This window comes from Schistocerca piceifrons, chromosome 8 (assembly GCF_021461385.2).
Source record: "Schistocerca piceifrons isolate TAMUIC-IGC-003096 chromosome 8, iqSchPice1.1, whole genome shotgun sequence".
NCBI classification, from domain to species: domain Eukaryota; kingdom Metazoa; phylum Arthropoda; class Insecta; order Orthoptera; family Acrididae; genus Schistocerca; species Schistocerca piceifrons.
The window spans coordinates 284,892,491-284,916,254 of record NC_060145.1 but is presented as its reverse complement, the minus strand read 5'-3'; the positions used below and the strand labels follow the sequence as shown (position 1 = coordinate 284,916,254).

Sequence of the window (23,764 nt, the reverse complement as noted above, 5' to 3'; positions counted from 1 at the left end):
GTGAACGCACATTGGAAGCGTGTATTCGTCATCGCCATACTGGCGTATCACCCGGCTTGATGGATGGGGTGCCATTGGTTACACATTTCTGTCACCTCTTGTTCTCATTGACGAGACTTTGAACAGTGGATTTCAGATGCGTTACGACCGGTGGCTCTACCCTTCATTCGATCCCTGCGAAACCCTACATTGAAGAGGGATAATACACGACCGCATGATGCAGGCCCTGTACGGGCTTTTCTGGATACAGAAAATGTTCGACTGCTGCCCTGGCCAGCACATTCTCCAGATCTCTCACCAATTGAAAACTTCTGGTCAAGGGTGGCCGAGCAACTGGTTCGTCACAATACGCCAGTCACTACTCTTGATGTGGTATCGTGTTGAAGCTGTACGGGGAGCTGTACCTGTACACGCCATCCAAGCTCTGTTTCACTCAATGCCCAGGCGTATCAAGGCCGTTATTACAGCCAGAGGTGGTTGTTCTGGGTACTGATTTCTCAGGATCTATGCACCCAAATTGCGTGAGAATGTAATCACATTTCAGTTTTACTATAATAAATTTGTCCAATGAATACCCGTTTATCATCTGCATTTCTTCTTGGTGTAGCAATTTTAATGGCCAGTAGTGTAGTTCATACGTCAGGGGTAGTGCAAAAGCTGTGAAGAGGTGCCCTGGTGTGCAGTGGGAGTGCGTGGCTGCATTTCGCAGTCGCGACTTAGGCTGGTTGGAGTCTAATGGCGGACCAGACCAGGGGAGTGGTCTCCTCGGCTGGGAGGAGGAGAGGTAAGGAAGGGGGAGTAGGAGGACAGCAGACAGGCAGACAGCAGACAGCGCCGCTACCGCGTTACGTACGGCGTCAGCGATTACACGAACGGCAATTAGCGCCCGGCCGGCTGCGGCAGTGGCCGGGGCTGGCGGCTTGCGACACGACGCGGGCAGCCGTCTGCCCGCTTCCTGGAGCGCCCGCGGCTCCTCCGTGGCCCGACAGCTGGCTGTCTAGCTGCGCCGCGGCGCCGCGCGAGCCAGCCAGAGCTCTGGCGGAGCGGGGGTCGCCGGTTCCGGACTAGCTCTGGGTTCTTAGAGGCCCCACGCAGCGTGTCTAGGATCACTAGCTGCTGTAACATTCACAGAAATGCCTATTTACGCTGATCAGCCAGAACACTATAACCACATACTTTGCAGCCGGAATGTCAACCTTTGCCGCGAGTAACAGAGGCGATGCGTCGTGGCACGGAAGAATGAAGCCTTGGTAGGTCGCTGGTGGGAGTTGGCACCAACTCTGCTCCCACAAGTCACTTAATTCCCGTAAGATGCAGGGGTGGGGGCATGAGCTTTGACGTCACGTTCAAATACATCCCAGACGTGCTCGATCGGGTCCAGATCTGGCGAGTTGGGGAGCCAGCACATCAACTGAAACTCGCCACTGTGTTCCTCGAACCATTCGATCACACTCCTGGCCTTGTGACATGGCGCATTATCTCGTTGAAAAATACCACTGTCGTCGGGCAACCTGATCGTCATGAGAGGGCGCACGTGGTCTGCAACCAGTGTACGACACACCTAGGATATCACGGCGCTTTGAACGAGTCCCAGTGGACCCATGGATGACCACGTGAATCATAGAATGCAGGCTTTCACGGCAGGTGTTGTCATCACTTAACACTTCCGGGCTGAGATGTCGTGATCCATACATAAAACTCTCCCCAGACGTTTCGCCTTCCGCAGTCGAAGACGAAACGTCAGGGGAGAGTTTTATGTATGGACCACGGCATCTCAGCCCGGAAGTGTTAAGTGATGACCACGTGAATGTTCCACATAGCATAATGGAGCCGCTGCCAGCTTGTCTGCACCCCGCAGTAGAGGTGTCAGGGAGCTATTCTCCTGTAAGACGACGGATTGGCGCCCTCCCATCGGCATGGCAAAGAAGTTATCGGGATTTATCAGACCGTGCAACGCTCCGCCACTGCGCCAACGTCCAGTGTCGATGGTCACGTGCCCATTTCAGTCGTAGTTGTCGATGTCGTGGTCTTAACAGTCGGCCGCGGAGGCTCACCGTTAGGAGTCTTCGGACACACTTGTACCCTGCCTAGCATTAAAGTCTGATGCTAGTTCCACCACAGTTCGCCACCTGTCCTTCCAGTCTGCCCAGCCTACGATGTACGGAGGGGCGGCTGCCCAACACCACGATGTCTGGACGTGGTTTCACCCTGGTTTCACCACGTCTTGAAGACACCACAGCAGTCCTCACACACCCGAGAAGTCGTGCAGTTTCCGAAACTGCAGCCTTCGGGCCATCACAATCTGCCCTCGGTCAAATTAAGATCGATCGCACGCCTTCCCCTTTATACACGCGGACAGCGTAATCACTGATACTAAATGCAGCGTGCGTGTGCCTGACTAGCAGTCATTTCTCGCCAGGTGACGCTGCTATCGCCAAGATGCGTTTGTATCGATAGTAGATCGGTGGTCATAGTGTTCTGGCTGATCAGTATATGGGTGTAGGATTCTACATGTTGCTTCAGTGAGATTCATCTACATCCATACTCCGTAAGCCGCCTTATGGTGTGTGGCCCTTTCCGTTGCGTTCGTGAATTTTATGTTGGAAGAATAAAGTCGCATGGCGTGAATGGCTTGAGACCCAGAAGGGCAGCTTCTGCTGCCTAACTGGAAAGGTTTTCCCTATCCCCCGGTCCGCAGGCACCTTTCCTTCCCGAAGTATGAGAGTTGTATGTGGCAGTGTATCTATTAAGTGTATATCATTGTAATGGTGTATGTGTGTAGTGTTAAGTGTTGGAGATGGTGAGAGAAGCGAGAAGGTGAAACCGGATGCCTACAAGACCACCAAGGGGGCCGTCGAGCTTAGTGTCCGTGGATGGACGGCTCGCGATCAGCAGTGTCGCATGCCCTCACTCCAAGAAATGCTGCTGATGGGTTTGGAATTCAATCTAGGGCACCGGCACAAAGACTGGTGATAAGGTACCTGTTGCCACCACTCTTCCTGTCCCCTCTGCCGTACCGGCAAAAGGAAGATTGTAAACACTACGCAGCGTATCCAGACGGTTACCCATCCAACTACTGTCTACACCCGACCTTACATAACTTCGGTGATGTGACGCGAAGCGAAGTAACCACCGTATCGTGGCCGTTAACCTCTGGAGGAATAATTATCGGTGAATCGTATAAGCTGTAATTTCTCTGATTTTCTCAATATTCTCATTTCGTGAGACGTATGTGTGAAGAAGTAATATCCATCCCGACTCTTCCCGGACCGTACTCCCTGGAATTCCAATAATAAACCTCTCAGTCATGCACAACGCCTCTTTTGTACCGTTTGCCACTCGAGTTTGTTGAACAAGTCCATCATAACGCTCTCGCACCGAAAAAACTACCCCGTGATGAAACGGCCCGCTGTTCCTTGCATCTTCCGCATCTCATGCAGGAATCCAGTCTGGTAAGGGTCCCAAGACTGATAAATCGTACTTCTGAGTAGAACCAGCCATTTCTTTCGGGGGAAGATTATGTTTTCTTAAGGTGCTTCCGATGAGTAGCCTGGCATCTGCTTTTCCTGGTTTTATGTGCTTAATCTACTTTCGGCCTCCCCGATTTCATGATACTATTTTTTACATGAAAGAAGAGGGAAACGTGGGGTGAATATAACTTAAGAACTGATACTAAATTTTATATTGGCGTCAGCTCTAAGTCAGTAAACTTCCGTAGCTCTTCAGCGAGCCTGGCTACTATGCGAAAGACCCGGGTTCTATTCCTGGTATTACTAAAGATTTTTCCTTGGTGGGAGGACTGGAACGAGCTGAATCCAGCCTTATGATGCCAATTGAGGAGCCACTTGAAGCAGTGGCTCCAAGGTCTAGGAAGCCGGCAACGGCCAGGAGATATGTGTATTCGCCCCATGCTCCTCAATACTGCATCCAAATGACGCCATTGGCAGAGGGTTACATGGCGGTAGGTCGGTCACGATTGGTGCTTCTGGATAACAGTGCTGAGGATGCAGCCAGCTGTTTAGGTTTTTCGTTGCATATCTCATTAATTACCCAATGGGTATCGAGCCGAGAGGATAACAACACAGCAAGCCAAGGGGTGTTGCGTCTCCGTTTCAGCAGGGGAAAGTTATGGCTCTGCGATGTCACATTCGTCGAGAGTACCACAGTGCACTTCGCGTAGCTCGTAGCAATAGATATTTTTATCAACAGTTTCAATAGAATGGTTGTCTTTGTAAAGAGAAATCAACAGATCGCACTCGTTCATAACATGTAGTGCGTTCATCGGAGTTTTGCACGTGGTCCACGGAAGTGTACATGCGGTGCCAGCCGAGAGTTAGCCTTTCATAATGTGTCTGTGTGGCGAGTTTGTCACCGACGTTGTGTTTCAAACCATAAAGGATTCACTTGCTATTTACAAGCCCGCCCTTCATTATGTTGATAAACAACTGATCGATCTTATAACACCGCATTTTTTGACGAAGTTTGTGACGGATTCTGGCGTCTTTTATCCAACAACAATGGATGAACTGCGAAGCTGCCTAGTAATAGAAATGAATGGGGAACGTGATGTTGGTCTCTTAGCTTGCCTGATCTTATAGTACGCGACTTTTTTTGATGAGGTTTGTGACAGACTTCTCTGTCTTTTTTCCAACAACAATACCAATGATGACAATGGACGAACTGCGAAGCTGCCTATACATTAACTCGGCACATACTCTCGTGTTTTCGGGGCTTGTTTGATTATCACCTGGTTGTTTTATGTGCGTTCGGTGGAGGGCACAGTGAACTTTTGTAAAACGTAATTGAAAACTACGATTCAACCACAAGGATGCATGTAAAACATATACCCTTGTAAAATCGGACAGTTTTATTGAACACAAGGCCGAAAACAATGCATCACCTTCAAGTGCAAGTTTGTTCTATTGATAAATGAGGTGAAAGGTGGTGTATCATTGTAGAAGTATACGATAACAAATTCAGACACAAAACACACATGTCAGAGTAAAGGTGCCAAAACAGACGCATAAGTATACAGCGGTCCCCTTCTGGTGACAATAGAAGCGTGTATTTTCACGTACAAGCGATCATAATGGTGCGGAATGGTCTTTTTGAGTAGACTGTCCATAGCATTTTAAACCTTTTGTTACAATTTGGCAATGATTCTTGTAGGCCCTGGAGGACGAGTAAGTTTCCGCTATATCACGTCCTATATGTGTTAAATGGCGAGAGATCTGGTGATCTTCTTGGCCAGGGCAGTTGTTGTACACCACGATGAGCACATTCCGTCTAGGCAGTCGTATGTGGTCGTGCATTGTCCTGCTGAAAAAGCGCATCACTCTCATGTCGAAGAAAGGTCCGAGGCACGGGGATAGTAGCCTGTGCAACGTAGCGCACAGTGATTATTTTACCCTGCACAAAAAAAGTCCACTCGTCCCCTCCCTCCCCCCCCCCCCCAACCCCCGTGACGTTTTTCTCTGAGAAAGTTCAATGGATAGTTATTTTTGTATTATCGGGAAAGAGAGAGAGAGAGAGAGACAGAGAGTCACAGATATGGCAATCGAGTTGGGGTGGCAATCATTTTCGTTGGGGCAAGATCTTTTCACCAAATTTTAATCATTAACTTTCTCCTCCGATTTCCAAAATATTTTATTGACTTCCACCTGATAGGGAGAAATGACGATCGCAACAAAATAAAGGAAATCAGAGCTCACACAGAGTTTTAATTCTCCCCACATGCTGTTCGAGAGTGAAACGGTCGAGAAACAGTATTACGTTGTTCTATGAACCCACTAGCAAACACGTAATTATGAGTTGCAGAGTAATTTTTTAGATGAAATTGTAGATCAGATTTCAAACCTTTTGACCATCCTTCTCTCGAGTGTCTCTCGTGGTGTTAGCGTCAAGTGAAATGGTGGAAACTAAAAAGTTGATCTGATTGGCCGAACGGGTATCTGAACACCGCTCCTCCAGAATATGAGTGTAACGTTGCAGATATTTCGCCATCTTGCTCAGTGGGGAATGAGCTGAGGAGAGAACAAAAGCAGCAGAGAATGAAAGCGATATGTTTCAAGAAAATTGCGGAGAAGATAGAACCTAGAGTCATGAGCGTAAATCGTTTTCCCAAACACGGTCTCTGGGGCGAGGCAATCTCTTTAGCTGAGCGGCAGCGTCGTCTGCTATGATATCTTTACGCTAATGCAGGCCGCAGGAACGGTGATCAGGCGTGTCAGGAAAACACAGAAACTACTTAGCGGAGCTCCCCAAATATGGGCACGGAGCAGGGCGCCGGCCGCTGAAATGTGTTTAGGGCCCTGGGGCAAAGAGCGGTCATTTCGTAACAGGCCTGCGTTATCTCGCCCACCGCATACCGATGCCGCTTTCACCGGCACATTCGTGATTTCCTGTTCGCACATCGCGGCGCACACTTTGCCTCGCAACGCGCGCGGACGCGAATGGTCACACAGGACACGTTTGTAGCTCAAGAGGCCGGTCGACGCTCTGCTGGCGTGAGTTCACTGTCTTCATCGTGTACTACAGTGGAAGCTCCTGCACTCTGCTGGTCGGACCTCTGTGCCGTCCAAAATCAGCTACGGATCAGAGCTGTTGGTGGAGGATGCCACCTTCCTTGGTAACTTCTGGCGAATGCTCACTTTAGGAACACGCTACTTTGCCGGTGAATACTGAATGGTAACACCAGGGTGACGAGAAAGGGAATGTAATGCCCCTCAGGAAAGCGGTTTTAAATCGTGTTCCTCAGAACCCTAGAGTTCACTGAAGCGTTCTATGAAATTAACGTTCTGTTTTTAATAACGTTCAAGAAAACAGCTTAAAGAAAACAATAGAAATGGGCGTTTCTCTGGAACTGTAAAAATGAAATAACAGTTGTCTCGCCTACATTTACCGATCAGGATAGTTTTTAGGAATTCGTAGTGGCAACTTAAACTAACAATGCCAAATCTGATTACAATCATGTCCACCCCGCGTAGATGCGGGACAAAGGCAAAAAAAAAAGAAGAATAATTGGGAGCATGCAACTCTTTTGTGCCCTACACCCAACCCAACAATGCGTTGAAGAGAGAACGCTCTACTCATCAAGTTGTCAAACTCAGATCATGAGCTGAATTAGACACCCTGATGACGAAATCTTTGTCTCTCGAAACGCGTTGTTGAGTTGTGTGTTGGACACAAAACAGCTGAACGCTACCAGTCATTACTGTTAACCAGTTCTTTGTTTTCGTTCCACCGTAAATCGCCCCGAATGCTTGATTTAACCATTTACATAGATTGATAACTAGCGTAATAATCAAACAAAAAGCAGTTCTATCTATTTACGACGAGACTCAACTGCCAGTCGATGTTCTGTTGGTAGCAGAAATGAGTATGATACACTGAATTCTATGTATGCATGCTGTACAGATGTCATATGTAAGTTTATATTTCGAAACAAGACTTATTTTCGTAAATTATATTAATGAAATTACTTACTTAATTTCCAGATTTTAAACATGGCTGCAGCAGCAACTGTTAAAATTCTTCACAATAAAGGATGGCAGCCAAAAACAGTTGCAGGATAGAATTTTTTTATTAAAATTCTTGACCAAGGTTTCGGTACATATAAATATACCTTCATCAGAAGTAAAACTTCTAAAATTACATCATGCACTGGAGAATAATAAAACAATGATGCCAAAAGGCGTCGTCAGTAATTAAAATATCATCTCCATTTGTACAACATGTGTAATGGGCACAGGATGAAAGCGAACAGTTTAACAATGTTACTTCGCCTATGAACTGTTGAGACACGAGTGTGAAGTCACTAAGGTAGATTAATTTCCCTGAGGGCAACGGCCTTGCCGCAGTCGGTATACAGCTTCCCGTGAGATCACCGGTTAAGCGCTGTCGGGCGTGTCCGGCACTTGGATGGGTGAGCGTCCGGGCCGCCATGCGCTGTTGCCATTTTTCGGGGTGCACTCAGCCTCGTGATGCCAGTTGAGGAGCTACTCAACTGAATAGTAGCGGCTCCGGTCAAAGAAAACGATCATAACGACCGGGAGAGCGGTGTGCTGACCCCACGGCCTTCCTATCCGCATCCTCTACTGAGGATGACGCGGCGGTCGGGTGGTCACGGTAGGCCACTCGTGGCCTGAAGACGGAGTGAGTACTTAATTTCCCTGATGCAGGTAACAAAAGCATTCAATTCTGAGATATACCTCACATGTTCCACATAGTGATATGGTTTCAGTGGGGCGGCCGGCCGGGGTGGCTGAGCGGTTCTAGGATCTACAGTCTGGAACCACGGGACCGCTACGGTCGCAGGTTCGAATCCTGCCTCGGGCATGGGTGTGTGGTGTCCTTAGATTTGTTAGGTTTAATTAGTTCTAAGTTCTAGGGGACTGATGACCTCAGAAGTTAAGTCCCATAGTGCTCAGAGCCATTTCAGTGGGGCATGGTTTTGGAATGAGAGGAACCGGCCAGTTAACCTGAGAGGCCTTTCGTGAAGCGTGATCAGCCTACTCGATTTGCAAAACACCTACTGCGTTTCATTTTTCGTGCTGCACACGCTTTCAGCCTGTCATGAGGCAATTTTCGATAAACCACACCCTCGTGTTCGACATCGACAACTTCCTAGAACATAATGGCGACCGATTTGGACCTAGCCCACGGTATTACTGTCATTGTAAAGAAATTTTCATACCCAGAATCTGCCTGGCAGGAAGAGAAGAGCTGGTAGCCTGCAGTTTCAACCTTCACATTAGTGATTCAGCTGTTGATTGTCAGTTCTTTAATGTCGACTGAAGGGGCATGATGGTTTCTTTTTCCCTCCTCTACGAGCGCCTCCTAGACACGAATCGCCGTGCTGTGCCTATTAATGATGGGGTACCATTCTCAATTGGACTAGCACCACAACTGGTTCCTGGAATCACATTTATCTCGCGAAGGCACTCCAGATGTCGATACGTGGCATAAATCTCGGCGCGTAATTAGATCGCCGGCCGTTAGCAGCCGGGTCCCTATTACTTTGCTGATTTGTGGCCCGCCTCTGGGACGTATCGCTAATCTCAGCATCGAGGTTTGTAAGTTGCCGGTCTACGTATCGATCATTTCCTCCTCTTGCAGCAGTTGTTTGACAACGGAAATCGTAAACACGATTTCCAGTCCTGTATACGTGTGTCCTGCTTAGCATACTTGCAGATACTGGGAGTCTCTCTGTTTTGATAGTAGAAGATGATTACATGAGAAATGGAGACAAGATTGGAAGTACGCAGTTACAGTGTTGAGTTCGTTAAGTGTTTTTTTATATGTTATTTGGACGAATACCGCGATGTAAAAGCTGTACGGAGAATGATACAGTGACTAAATGCACGTAAAATGGGCTGATATACATCTGAAGTGGAGTACAAGTAGGGATAGATAGATGAAGCTCAACACCCCTCAAGCGAACGTTGCTAAGCGTTATATTCAGCTTCCGTGTTTGGCATCGATAGTTTAAAAACCAACAGCAGAATTTTAATATTGCCTTACGCGTTGGACTGTATGAGTAACATCGTACGAATTAACTGACGTCATTTTTTATATGATTAATACTTTTGGTAAAAAAAGAAGATCATTTTAATTTTTGCCTAGGTAAACCGCTCTATAGTATTGAACTTTAAGAATTTTCCTGGTGATTGATGTTACTACCAATAGGTAAACGTGTGGTCATTGCTCTGATCTACGAGAACAAGTCGAAACTTTAGTTCAGTTTCAACATCCCCGGACTGCATAATAATTCCAAGTATAACTATTTTAAATCGAGATTATACACAGGGCTTGTGCTTCCGCGGGTTTGTTATATTTGCTATTTTTCTAAATAGTAAAGTTAGGTCGGAACGTAAAGATAAGACGAGAGTTCAGGTGCATCAATATGAAAAACACTCAAAATGAATATTCCTGATGGCTTAGTAGGTACTAACGATCTTCGGCAAACTGGAACGAAATAAATCTTTCCATATCTCACACTTTGGGATACATTTTTCGCTAACTAGAATCTGACTGCGTATGTCCTATGTGACGCTGGTACGCATGCCTCAAAACTGCTTAAAACTGGATTGTTCTCTGGTGGCTCACACGAAGAGAAAAATCATTTCAACCCTATTTGGTATTACGTGTCATTCGACCCAAGACAGTGGTAAGAGCATATAAATGAAATGCATGACAGGGAATAAGAATCCAGAGCGAAACAACGGTATCAGACAAGGATTCTGGTTCAATGTCAAAAAAAATCTACTTGAGCAAAGTCACCCCAGTTCGCGAAGGGCTGCAAGTTGGTAATTTGAATGCTACACAGACTGTGGATCTCTACAGGCCTGACAGTTTCATTTGGTTTACTTGTATACGGCAGGTAACGATTAAAGTAAAAAAGAACGATAGAATATTATTTTGTTAAATGTATTATTAGTGAGTTTCAACATAACTCTCGCTTGTATGAGAGCTGTTACATTATGTTCACTGATTTCTAAATTTGAAAATGAAGACCTCACACTCAGCGACGTGATACGAAGCGGAACTATTTAAATCGAAAGGTTATGATATGGAAATTTTTGTGAAACTGGTTTGGGCGAACTCCGTCGCGGTCAAGCTGAGTGGGACACGCGTTCCAAGTTAGACAGGTGCACCCACTTACCCACCTCGAAAAATTATAAAACGTTTCACTTTCATCTGCACCCCATTCAGCGTGTTAAACGAGGAGTGAGCTGGAGAAAAAAAAATGGTTCAAATGGCTCTGAGCACTATGAGACTTAACATCTATGGTCATCAGTCCCCTAGAACTTAGAACTACTTAAACCTAACTAACTTAAGGACATCACACAACACCCAGTCATCACGAGGCAGGGAAAATCCCTGACCCCGCCGGGAATCGAACCCGGGAACCCGGGCGTGGGAAGCGAGAACGCTACCGCATGACCACGAGCATCTCACGCCATATTATATAGGGAAATCCCACTGCTGCCACCTGCAATGATGTTATGACCATCAATCATATAAATACCGGCAAATGGAATGATCATATAAAGTTGATCGTCGGTAAAGCAGATGCCACTCCGAGATTCATTGGAAGAATCCTAAGGAGACGCAGTCCTAAAACAAAGGAAGTAGGTTACAGTACACTTGTTCGCCCACTGACTATTGCTCACAAGAGTGGGACCCGTACCAGATAGGGTTGATAGAAGAGATAGAGAAGATCGAAGGGAGAGCAGCGCGCTTCGTTACAGGATCATTTAGCAATCGCGAAAGGATTACGGTGATGATAGATAAACTCCAGTGGAAGACTCTGTAGGAGAGACGCTCAGTAGCTCGGTACGAACTTTTGTTGAAGTTTCGAGAACATACCTTCACCGAGGAGTCAAGCAGCATATTGCTCTCTCCTACGTATATCTCGCGAAGAGACCATGAGGATAAAATCAGAGAGAGCCCACACAGAGGCATACCGACAATCTTTCTTTCCACGAACAATACGAGACTGAAATAGAAGGGAGAACCGATAGAAGTACTCAAAGTACCCTCCGCCACACACCGTCAGGTGGCTTGCGGAGTATGGATGTAGATGTAGATGTAGAAATCTAGAACATATTTGAGAGTGGATACAGAAGGAGAAGAGTGTTAAATTAACGAAGGAAGGAAACTTACAGAAAATCCTTACCAAAAGCACTCCGTCTTCAGGCCACGACCGCCGTGTCATCGTCAGTGGAGGATGCGGATAGGAGGGGCGTGTGGTCAGCACACCGCTCTCCCGGTCGTTACGCTGGTATTCTTGACCGAAGCCACTACTATTCGGTCGAGTAGCTCCTCAATTGACATCACGAGGCTGAGTGCTCCCCGAAAAATGGCAACAGTGCAAAGGAGGCACAAGGGGGAACCAATTTTCGGGTATGACAGAAAACGACAAAGACTGGGGTGGATATCGCTTTTTACTCCCAGATTTTCTCTCGTGTACGTCTGCAATGAGGAACTTCGGCTGTGAGTCACGGCTAATTGGAGAGGTAACAGGTAGGTAGGAGGTGAGGATATTGGCACTGGACGGACAGACACGGAAGCGGCGGTGAACCAGTCGAAAGAGTGCAGACTTGGAGGGTGAAGCAGATGGTGGCGTATGCACGCGAGAGGGAGAGTGTTTGATTTGTTTTCGGGGCTGTGGTGACGCAGAGGCTCGCGTCGGCTGTGACGCAACGCGGTGTGGACAAGACGGTCAGTGGGCCGGCGAACGGCGGACGGCGAGTAAGGTCGACGCCGCATTAGGAGCAACTGCCAACTGCCAACGCCGCTCATTACGGCAGACGGCGTCGCTACCCATTACGAGTGCATGTCGTTGCTACACTTTCGGGCAGTTACCACCACCAGCTATTAGGTGTATGTTCCGTTGGTAATCATTAGGAGTATGTCCCACTGATAATCGTTAGTAGCCTATACACTTGTGTGCAAAACTTCAGAACAAAAGTAGCTGTCGCAAGATGTGTCACTGCCAAGTAACATAGCTCGAAGAAACTTGGACCATACATACACTATGTGATCAAAAGTATCCGGATACCTCCAAAAACATACGTTTTTCATATTAGGTGCATTGTGCTGCCACCTACTGACAGGTACCCCATATCAGCGACCTCAGTGGTCATTAGATATCGCGAGGAAGCAGAATGGGGCGCTCCGCGGAACTCAAAGGACTTCGAACGTGGCCAGGTGATTGGCTGTCACTTGTGTCATACGTCTGTAAGCGAGACTTCCACACTCTTAAACATTACTAGGTCCACTATTTCCCATGTGATAGTGAAGTGGAAACGTGAAGGGGCACGTACAGCACAAAAGCGTATAGGCCGATCTCGTCTGTTGACTGACAGAGACCGCCGACAGGTGAAGAGGGTCGTAATATCTAATAGACAAACATCTATGCAGACCATTATATAGGAGTTCCAACATCAGAATCCACTGCAAGTACTATGACAATTAGGTGGGAGGTGAGAAAACTTGGATTTCATGGTAGAGCTGCTGCTCATAAGCCACACAACACGCCGGTGAATGCCAAACGACTTGGTGTAAGGAGCGTAAACACTGGACGATTGTACAGCGCAAAAACTTCGTGTGGAATGACGAATCACGGTACACAATGTGGCGGTCCGATGGTAGGGCGTGGGTATGGCGAACGCCCGGTGAACGTCATCTGTCAACGTTTGTAGTGTCAACAATAAAATTCGGAGGCGGTGGTGTTATCGTGTAGTCGTGTTTTTCATGGAGGGGCCTTGCACCCCTTGTTGTTTTGCGTGGCACTATCACAGCACAGGCCTACATTGATGTTTTGAGCAGCTACTTGCCTCCCACTGTTGAAGAGCAATTCGGGGATGGCGATTGCATCTTTCAACATGATCGAGCACCTGTTCATTAGGCACGGCCTGTGGCGGAGTGGTTTCACAACAATAACATCCCTGTAAAGGACTAGCCTGCACAGAGTCGTGACCCGAATCCTACAGAGCACCTTTGGGATGTTTTGGAACGTCGACTTCGTTCCAGGCCTCATCGACCGACATTGATACCTCTCCCCAGTGCAGCACTACGTGAAGAATAGGCTGCCATTCCTCAAGAAACCTTCCAGCACCTGATTGAACGTATGCCTGTGAGAGTGGAAGCTGTCATCAAGGCTAAGGGTGCGCCAACACCATATCGAATTCCAGCAGTACCGATGGAGGGCTCCACGAACTTATAAATCATTTTCAGCCGAATGTGCGGATACTTTCGATCACATAGTGTAGAAAGAATTTCTACAGTATAGTACAGAGGGCAAATGAAAGAAATACGCAATGATACGAACAGAAATGACACTTTCATTCAAACACATTAATTACTCTGAAGTCATCCCTTGGGCATTACAAACTGCAACACATGGTTCTTAATAAGATGTTAGACGACCTCGGACGGCAATACATATTCTGCTAATTGCTCCCACGCTGGTCACAAAGCTGATAAGGAGTTGTGGTTGTGTGGCGTTCTATTCCTCCACTAGCGTGGTTGTAAACTGCTGAATGGTAGTTAATGTAGGTGGGCGAGATACAATACGTTTCCCCAACGCATCCTACACGTGGGACTTCAGTCGGGAAAACGTTACTCCAGTGCATTCGCCGAATATCCTGTCCTTCCAAGAACTCCTTCGCCTGCGCTGTCCGATGCGGCCGCGTATTGTCATCCATAAAAATGAAGTCAAGACCGTGAAAAGTCGCACATAGGGAAGGAGTTCAGTGACGCAGCAACGTTGACCGCTGAGTGTATTGTGTTCAGAGATCTGGAGGTCGATACGCCCATGTAGTATTATGCTTCCCCACACCACAGCACCTGGACCACCAGAACTGTCGTTTTCGGCAATGCTGGACGCACTCTCATATGGTGAGAGGTGGGAACACGAAATGCGCCCAGGAGCATTGTCGAACATGATTGTTTTGGTTGTCAGAGTGTTACCATGTAGGGAAGCTTAACATTGCACTAGCATGGTGACTTAGAAATCTTTGAACAAGGTACACTCAGCGGTCAACGTTACTGGACACTGCACTCCCATGTGCATCCTTTCGGTGGTTCATTCTGCCTGGACTTCACTTTACGGTTGAATACATGCGACCGCATCGAGCAGCATGAGAGGAGGATCTCTTGGAACGGGAGAATATTGGAAGAACGGACTGGCCTGCTCGTTTACACGACTTGAATCCCATACAGCACGTGTCGGGTGCGCTGGGGAGACATACATCATCAGTTGTTTTCTGCGCTGTTGGAGGAATGGGATGTCCTGCCAAAAGGACTCCTTACCGAACTTGTGAGCAGCACGGGGGCACGTTGCAGAGCACGTATTGCCGTCCGTGATGGTCACACATCCTATTAAGAACCATGTCCCGTCTAGGGGACCATCACAAACCGCGGTGAGTTCAGTGTAATTACTGCCTTTTAACAAAAGTGTCATTTCTGTCCGCCTCAACCTTCTGTACTATACTGAAGCAGTTCTTTCTACGCGTCGTCCAGTTTCATCGACCTGTGTTACTTGGCAGTGACATCACGCATAAGTTACTTTAGTTCTTAATTATGCAGTCCAGTGTTCCATTCGTACTCATTAGGAACACGTAAAGTCACCGGGCAAAACATTGATCACCTTCTTAGAGGAATACACTGATGGATTTGGATCGGTGTAGATGGTGTACTGGAGATGACTGGGCATTTGTGTTGTCCTCACCATTTCATCATCATTCATGTAAGTGGTGAGACTGGACTGAGCAAAGGTTGGGAATTTGTACGGGCGCTGATAACCGCGCAGTTGAGCGCCCCACAAACCAAACACCATCCAGATGGAGTTGAAATGATTCCGGGTGGACTCGTGACCCTGCACCGCTGACGTAAGTGAAGGCAGTGCAGTGATGTGGACGTGCCAGTCGCTTTTATGGAAGCAGAAAAAGATGAGTCGGCGTGGGGAAGTGACAGAAGTACAGAGAGGAGATATCGGCGTTGCAAGCGCCCATGACCGCACCGTGAATAACGTTCTCGATCTGTTGATGGGTCATCGCAGGCGGTCCAACGTGTCTACAAAGGATGATGTACCACTGGCCGCATTGAAACACAGCGAAAGAACAGCGGTCTGCAAAAGATCCTAACCGACAGGGCCAGCACATTTGTATCACACTTTGTGAATGATCGTCGATTTGAGATCCAACAGAAGGTGTTGCTTTCAGTAAATACAGGTGCATCTCAACCAGTTTCCTTGCCACCACTGTAAAGAGAACTGTATGCAATGGACGTTTGGAGTCGGGTTCCTTGTGAAAGACCGTTGCTCACGGGCGCACCTAAAGCTGTACGTTTCAACGCTCCAGACAGCAAGCCGGCCGAAGTGGCCGTGCGGTTAAAGGCGCTGCAGTCTGGAACCGCAAGACCGCTGCGGTCGCAGGTTCGAATCCTGCCTGGGGCATGGATGTTTGTGATGTCCTTAGGTTAGTTAGGTTTAACTAGTTCTAAGTTCTAGGGGACTAATGACCTCAGCAGTTGAGTCCCATAGTGCTCAGAGCCATTTGAACCATCCAGACAGCACAAGACACTATAGCGGACTGGAGGCATGTGTTTTAGTGCGACGAATCGCTATTTTGCCGCTTTTTAAATGACGCGAGGCCATCAGGATGAGTATCTCGTGGACACTCCCATCTTCCAGGATTTCTGCAGAAATGCTCACAGAGTTACACGCATTCGTTCCTGGGTTGACGAGTATTCAAGCACCCTTCCGCACTTCGACTGGCTCGCTAAGCCATCCGATCTTAATCCCGTACAAAAGTCTGGCACTGCTGGGAGCAGCAGGTCAAACGTAGCTGTCCACATCCCCGTAATCTGATACTTCTACAGGACCTGGTCACCAATGAGTGGCTTCCTCGCCGAATTCGGATAATTACAAAGGCTAGATCCGCTGTTAGACAATACTGGCCAAATGTCTTCATAGCTTGACTAATTTTTTTGTCTAGTGTGCTTGCCTTTGGTATCTATTAGAAGCGTGTTCAGTTGGTACCCACGGTCATGGAATGACAACTTTCATCGACCTTCGACACGGTACCATAGCCAGTACTTTACAGAATCTGCTTATACACATCCGTATAAAATACCTGCAAGAGTCCAGCAAATGATATTCCGAGATATAATACCGGTATTTGAAGAAAACTGGAAAGATGTGCATTTCTAGAGGCGTTCCACACATCAGACAATCATATGGCACTGTCAGTACTCACAGTTTACTATTCTTGAAAAAGAAAAAAAAAAAAAGAAAAAGCTGGGTAAATTGCTAAATGTGAAACTGCAAGCTGCTAGCACAGCATGACATCAGTCCTATTAGGCTATATTTATGTAGGAGTTGAAACTGTGCTGTACTCCAGACCCTTTCCTCAGATTTACAATATTTTCCTACTTCGTTTAGTGATAAAGCTCATTGCGAATTTTGACATATGCTACATTACTGCAGGTACCTTTTCGCGACCTGTTTAATGCTACTCTAAAATTATATTTACTTCAATGTTTTGGTAGATAAGCAATTTAACGATGCATCCAAAGACTCTCATCTTCCCCCCCACCCCCCCCCCCCCCTTTCCCTGCGTTCTGTTACTCAACGTGAGATTTTTCTAGTGCTGCCATTTTGTGCAACACCATGTTGAGAAGCTAGAAGCTGTTATTAATATGAACGACTGTTGTTTTATTGTGGCCATTCAATCGCAGACTGCCAGCCTAGCGTTGGAGCGCTCATGTCCGTAGCAAAGAGAGAGATTTGTACCTCCATTGACTCATTTGATAATGAACCATGCATGTAAAACACTATGTTTGATGCCATTCCATACCTTGTACACTGATAGGGATGCTTTGTCATCAGCAGCCTATTATAAATTTGACTGAGTCATCTGGCCCTGCCACTTACGTCTCACTTCTGCGCAGGCGCTCTATAGTATGGGTACCGTCGCCACAATAGTATTGTTCTAGAGACAAGACGGTATGTGCTACTGTATGAAAATATTGGTACCTGCATCTAATTACAAGCTCCACAAGCCACTGTGCAGAGCTTGACGGAGGGTCGTTCGTACCAGTATTGCGATATCCGTCCTACACCTTTCGCGTATTGAGTGACGGAAAGATAGTATGTCGCTTAGGCCCTACCGTCTCTCTTATCTTATTGTCATTATCACTGTGGGAGATATACAACGATGGCAGCAGAAACATTGCACAGTCTTCTTCGAACATGGTTTCTCTAAATTTATCCAACTGGGTTTCGCGGCAACTATGTCAGCTTTCTTTCAAAGATTTCCATTTAAGATCCCCCTAACGCCCCTATGGCACTTTCTTAAGAAAATATCGATATGTTACGAGCCTAGCAGCTCGTCTTTGAATTTTTTCGGATTCTGTTATCATAACTATTTCATAAGGACTCCAAACGCTGATTTCCTTTAGAGGTCCACCACGCTTTCCAGGAAGCGTTCCTACAAATCTAAGTCTTGCATTTGCCTTTCCTAATACTGATTATACGTGATCGTTCGATTTCATGTAACTTCTTAGGATTACACCAAATATGCGTCATGACGTGCTCCATACTTTTATGACTAATCTTGTTGGATGTCCGTTCTTTATTGAGTTCATTACTTTATCTTAATCCACATGTAAAGGGAGATGTTATTCGTTGCGAGTCGAAATATTATTGACTCTCTCAGCGGGTGGAAGTATACGGTCAAGCAAAATAAACTAGCCGACTTGTTTAACGGATCTGTTATTAAAGACGAACATCCAATGGACTAGCGATGGGGCACAAAAGTCAAGGGGCTCCATTTTAGTCTGTGAGATTTCAAAACTGCACTCTTACGTTACTTTCTGTAGCTCGAGCTCCGTCCAAAGCGTGTTCGGAGCTTCAAATTGTTCCTTGACGTTCTGCAAACAATACTGAAGTGGCAGTACGGTACTTAAGAATGCTTCTCGCTTTTTCGCAACTGAATTGTGTTTTCCCTCAGCGACAAGTCGTCTTATGAGCTTGAGACATTTTCTTACGTTCACGACACGGAAAACGAACGGCTTACAGCGTCGCTCCCTTCTCTAGTCCCCGCGTGTATATTAACATAATGCGTCAGTTTATGCTTCATTTTAGAGACGCTGCTATCTTCGGACAGCTGTGCAGCAATAATTGTCGCTAGTGACTTGTACTTATGCGTTATTACTACGGACCGTATGTTAGCTGTTTTTTTGTGAAGTAACCACTATCATTACTGAACGGAGATTTAAAATTACAATTACGATTGCTATTGCCACCAGGAATTGCGCATCTGCATGTTTTACATTACGTATACGAATTATCGTGCAGGATTTCAGGTGGCGCTGTGTACATCACTATGCGTAACCGAAAACTCAATCTTTCCCCCTCTTTTTGTCTGTCGAGGAAACCATGTGTGATGGCAATACAAAGATTTTTCCAGTATGGAAACCCGATTTAAGGTGTAGCCACAAATATTTGCTCTCTACCACTTATGGCTGTGAAAAGCCGATCAATAATGACGACTACAGGGCATATCCCATTTGCGCCGTAGATAATGGAGCCAGTATCGGTCAAGGCGGATTCTTCCCGAGCTCCAGGTACGTTCTTTTCTCACCGCTATAACAACAGTTCCTGTAAGCCAAGTACGGCGGATAACAATAAAGCCTGGGTGTAGGAGATACAGAGTCTATAAGCGAATGACTAAAACTGAAACAGCAATACGAGAAGGACTGTTATAACGGACCCCGCTGACAGGCTGTGTAGTATAGGGAGTACGTAACTGATGTCGATAAGCTGTGGGCAGAACTTGTTAGAGTCTTGAAAAGAGTACGCTTTGTAACAAAACTTCTGTGTGTTTGGTCCACGCTGTGTAAACAGTGTTTTGTTTTACGTTCTCCCAAACTTTTCACGTGATTGCAGCTGCATTATCGGGAGCTGTTTACTATTTATTCTGAAATTAGTGTTAACGCTTTTTTGATAAACTGTAAAATTTCCTTTTATTTGTACAAAAAATTCTCATTGAACTTTTTATCTGGCACACTATTTTATGATGTGAAGAATTACTTTCAGATTCGCAAGTATTCCACGTATACTTAACATATATCATCTGCGATTGATGTAGGCGCAACGCTAATGATGTTCGAAAATTTTTCTCACTTACTTTTGTTATAAAAATCTTTATACTAGCCGTGCTAGCTGTATTACATGAAACATTATTGTTACTTTCTTTGTCTCTTCCGTAAGTATCGTTTGTACAATGTAAATTGGTTTCTCCTAAATGATGAAATGAAACAGAAAAGAGGAGAAACTCTCTAAAGTAAAATGTATCCCTTTTTCCTTGATGGGAAAATTGCATATTCGAGAAGTACGTACAACAAACTGTTTTGAGATAGACAACAAGAGAAATTAGATGAATACGCAAATGTACCGAGATATAATGTAATAATACCAACGAACGCCAATTTTAGAATAATACTGAATTATGGGAGACGCCACACAAGTAACGAAAAACATTTTGTATTTAAATGAAACAACTGTAAGTAGGCACAGCTACTCAAGGTTGCTTTGTTTCATAATTTAGTTTAAGTTATACTCAGCTGTATGTTATTATTCGCCATCTGACTTTTTCCCATTTTCAGCGGCGAAATATTGAGTTTCATGGAATGTCATCGGCTGCATAGTAAAATGTAGTATGTTGTAGTGATATTTCTGTAAGTTCCGTGAGGCTGGGATAGCTCTTGCAGAGGCCATGGTCCATTTCGTACCTCTTTTTGAGCAATCCCATCTTGTGCTCCGTCTCTAATTATCTCGACGTCGACGGGACACGAAACACTAACCGCCTTCTCTTTTGACAATTCTTCAGTTTTGCTCTATCACGCGTTTACAGAAATAACGAAAATACTGCATTTTACATAGTGCAGTGCAATACTTAGCGGGTTCAAGTGCGGCATAAAAAAAAAGAAGTATGTTCGTCTTACTATGTTTCTACGAAGGACAATGTACGTGAGAGCACAACAGCGAAATAAAGCATGAAAATCTACCTTGAATAAAAATGAATTTCAGCTAAGATATGAAAGAGAAATCCACTGAAGACGGTACAAAAGTGCTGAAAAGTGTTTTCGTGAAGGAATCAAGGTAAATTTCCTGAGGAAATTGTGTGCTGAACTGAGACACGATAGTGTACCCTTGGCTATCGCGGTGAAAGCTTTTACTGCCTGAGCTATCCAAGACACTTCGATCCCGCTGCTATCTCTTTGCCAGTTTCCCAACACCACAGAAGCTGCCTTGCTCGTATTGCTGGAGTGGCTCTCCTGGGAACAAGGGTATCGTGGAACGTTGCTTACCCACAGCCTAAGGGGCCGTTTCCAGAAAGAATCTGTCACCCAGCAGCGGAATGTGCGCTCTAATGAAACCGGGGTACCAAGCAGGCACCGGTCCACGTTCTAGTCCTGTCAGCCTGTCTGGCACAGTTTTAACGGCCAGAAAATTTTGCAACGACGGAATTCACTCTAGAAGAAGAATCTGCAGTCTGATATACAAAAACAGGAGGATTCAATTCATACTAATTCTTGAAGTTTCCCCTTATGGTCCTTCAGCTGATTTCCTTGAAGGTAAATTTGGACCACTGTAGTACTCCTTTCTGCCTTTTCGCTTCTGCATCTACGTATGAAGGGTGTCCCAGGAGCCATGATCAGTATTCGGAGAAAACTTCTTATGGATACATGCCCTGTTACACGTGTAATGTACATTTGTTTTTGGGCTAGTGGTGTGCAAGCATGTGTCTTACGTACCCAGCGTCCTTGATGTTCTGTTCTAGTCCAACATACCTCGTTGCTTTCAACCTCTTTTCTCCCGATGTCTGTCTGTCATAAGAATAGAAGTGTATCCAATACTGAACCCTGTAGGACTCCCTTTGTGATTTATCCCCAATCAGTATTTTTTTAAAATGTATTTCGAACGTTATTTGAATTATTGCGCACTACTTTCTGAATACTGTTTTGAAGCATGATTTAACCAGCTGTGTTCCATACAAAAATAATGTACATTAAATGTGTTCTATCTCAGAAATCATTCGAAATAGGTCATATATCCGTGCAAAATTTGTTGTTTCAGAGGAGTGATTTTGTCATATCCCTGAATATATTGACCATTCCACCTGCGACACACAGTATTTGTTGCAAGCCTGTGCACAGTGCATGATGGAGGGTACATACTACCAGTATTATAGATTTCCTTTCCCGGCTTATTCGCGCATTGAGCTAGAGAAAAGCTGTCTGCGCGCCTCTGTAGGCACCATAATTTCTCTCATGATACCTACGCGAGACATACGATGGTCGTCCGGTCTTCTCGAAATACAGGTCTCCTAACTCAATCCAAAAGGGTTTGGTGAGAACTGTGCCGTTTTCTTCTAGGTGATGGCATTTTAAGTTCTATAAAAAGCAGTTCCATTAAATTTTTACATGGTGTATACCGACCTGTCACGATCTTAGCAGCGCGCCTTTGAATTCATTCACTGTATGTTTGAGAAGAACTCCAAACGCTGGAACAATGCTTTAGAACCGATGGCAATAGCGTCTTGTATGTAATTTAATTTACAGATATACTGATTTTTTCTAGAATTTTTCTAACAAATTAAAGTCTTCCGTTCACCGTCGCTAATACTGAATTTACGTGATCGTCCCATTTCATAACCTGTCTTCAACCAGAGGGTTGCATTGAACAGTATTGTGCTTTACTAGGCACGTTATGCTGTTGCCTTCCTATGACGTTTAAGTTATAGGACTTATTTTATTTCCAATCGCACGGATTTTTTTGTTTATTTGTCGCACTTTACTATTTCTGATTACCCTTTTCGGCACTTAGTCATCCTCAGGTCAAAATAGTTGACGTAATACATTTGTAATTATCATCATTCGACTCTGTAGTGTATACGAAAAAAAAATACATCCGATGTACTGAACCTATTTTCCTGGTTATGGCAGAACATCAACCGGCATCTAGCGGGAGATGGATGCACGATGTCTGGATACGTGGTCTGGCACTTAACCACAACGACATCGAGCAACAGCGCTGATTTGCTCTTAATACTTGGCTACGATTTGACGATATTCACTACTAATGCTGTGATCAGGTACTACTCGGGTTGTTTCTCCTCCACATGGGAAAGAGCGGGCAGCTTCCTGTTACGCGTGGAACAGCCCCCTACGCGGCAGATCGGTTTGGCGCCGTCGGAACCAGTCCCGGCGGCGAATTTGGGTCAGCGCGGCGGCCTTGCGCTGTGGCCGCGTGGTGCGCACGTGGGGCCAGTGGACGGCGGGGGCTGGTGCTACTCACCGTGAGAAGAGCGGCCTTCATCTTGCTGTGCGGCGGTCACTGAACACACTGGCCGCTGCCCGGCCCCGCCCCGCTTTATAGAGCCGCCACTGCCCCACTATCCGCCGGCTTTCAAATTCCAACCCCCCGGTCCGCGCCGCCAGTCGCCAGCGCCGGCCGCGCCGTGGACCACATCTCCCCTCCAGGGGCCGCATTACGTCACGGCGCACCTCACCACACCCCACTGCGGCCCGTGTCGCGAGCCACCTTGAGGCTGGCCAGTAACGTACTGCACCTTGTCATTACAACAGCTCGTTCTGCCACGTCTGCGTCTAATCCCCGTCCTAATGGCACTGCTCGAGTCGTTTCTACTCACGTAGACCCTGGAGCTGCACTAATTCCCTGTCAGGCTGTCAGAGCCTGCGGTACCGCACGTAGGCACAAGTTAATCCAGACCTGCAGTACAGAAAACCAAATACAAAGCCACATAAAAAATGGCGCTGAGCACTATGGGACTTAACTTCTGAGGTCATCAGTCCCCTAGAAATTAGAACTACTTAAACCTAACTAACCTAAGGACAACACACACATCAATGCCCGAGGCAGGATTCGAACTTGCGACCGCAGCGGTCGCGCGGTTCCAGACTGTAGCGCCTAGAACCGTTCGGCCACCCCGGCCGTCAAAGTCACATACACAGAGAAAACCTTGTACCAGAAGATAACAAAATAAATTTTTTACACGTGGCAGTAACTAGCGTAAAGCAGACCCGGAACATCAATGTATTGAAAGGTGGCTACACTGAGCCACAGCGCCAGAGATTGCGCCAAAGAGTATTATTCAGCCGCCTCCACTGGCAGTGCTTCTCGAGAACTCGTAGTAGTCAGTGCTTGCTGAGATGTCGTAGTGAAAAG

At 46.2% G+C, this 23,764-nt stretch overlaps 1 protein-coding gene across 1 annotated transcript in view; it reads right to left on the bottom strand.

The window, feature by feature from the left end:
• The window catches only part of LOC124711405 (fibroin heavy chain-like), a 93,671-nt gene extending 70,717 nt beyond the window's left edge, over window positions 1-22,954 (bottom strand). Inside the window, exon 1 of the mRNA XM_047241464.1 lies at window positions 22,874-22,954. Within this exon, the coding sequence (XP_047097420.1) occupies window positions 22,874-22,894 (21 nt within the window). The 5' untranslated portion in view covers window positions 22,895-22,954. The remainder of the gene's footprint in view (window positions 1-22,873) is intronic.
• Window positions 22,955-23,764: the final 810 nt, after the last annotated feature.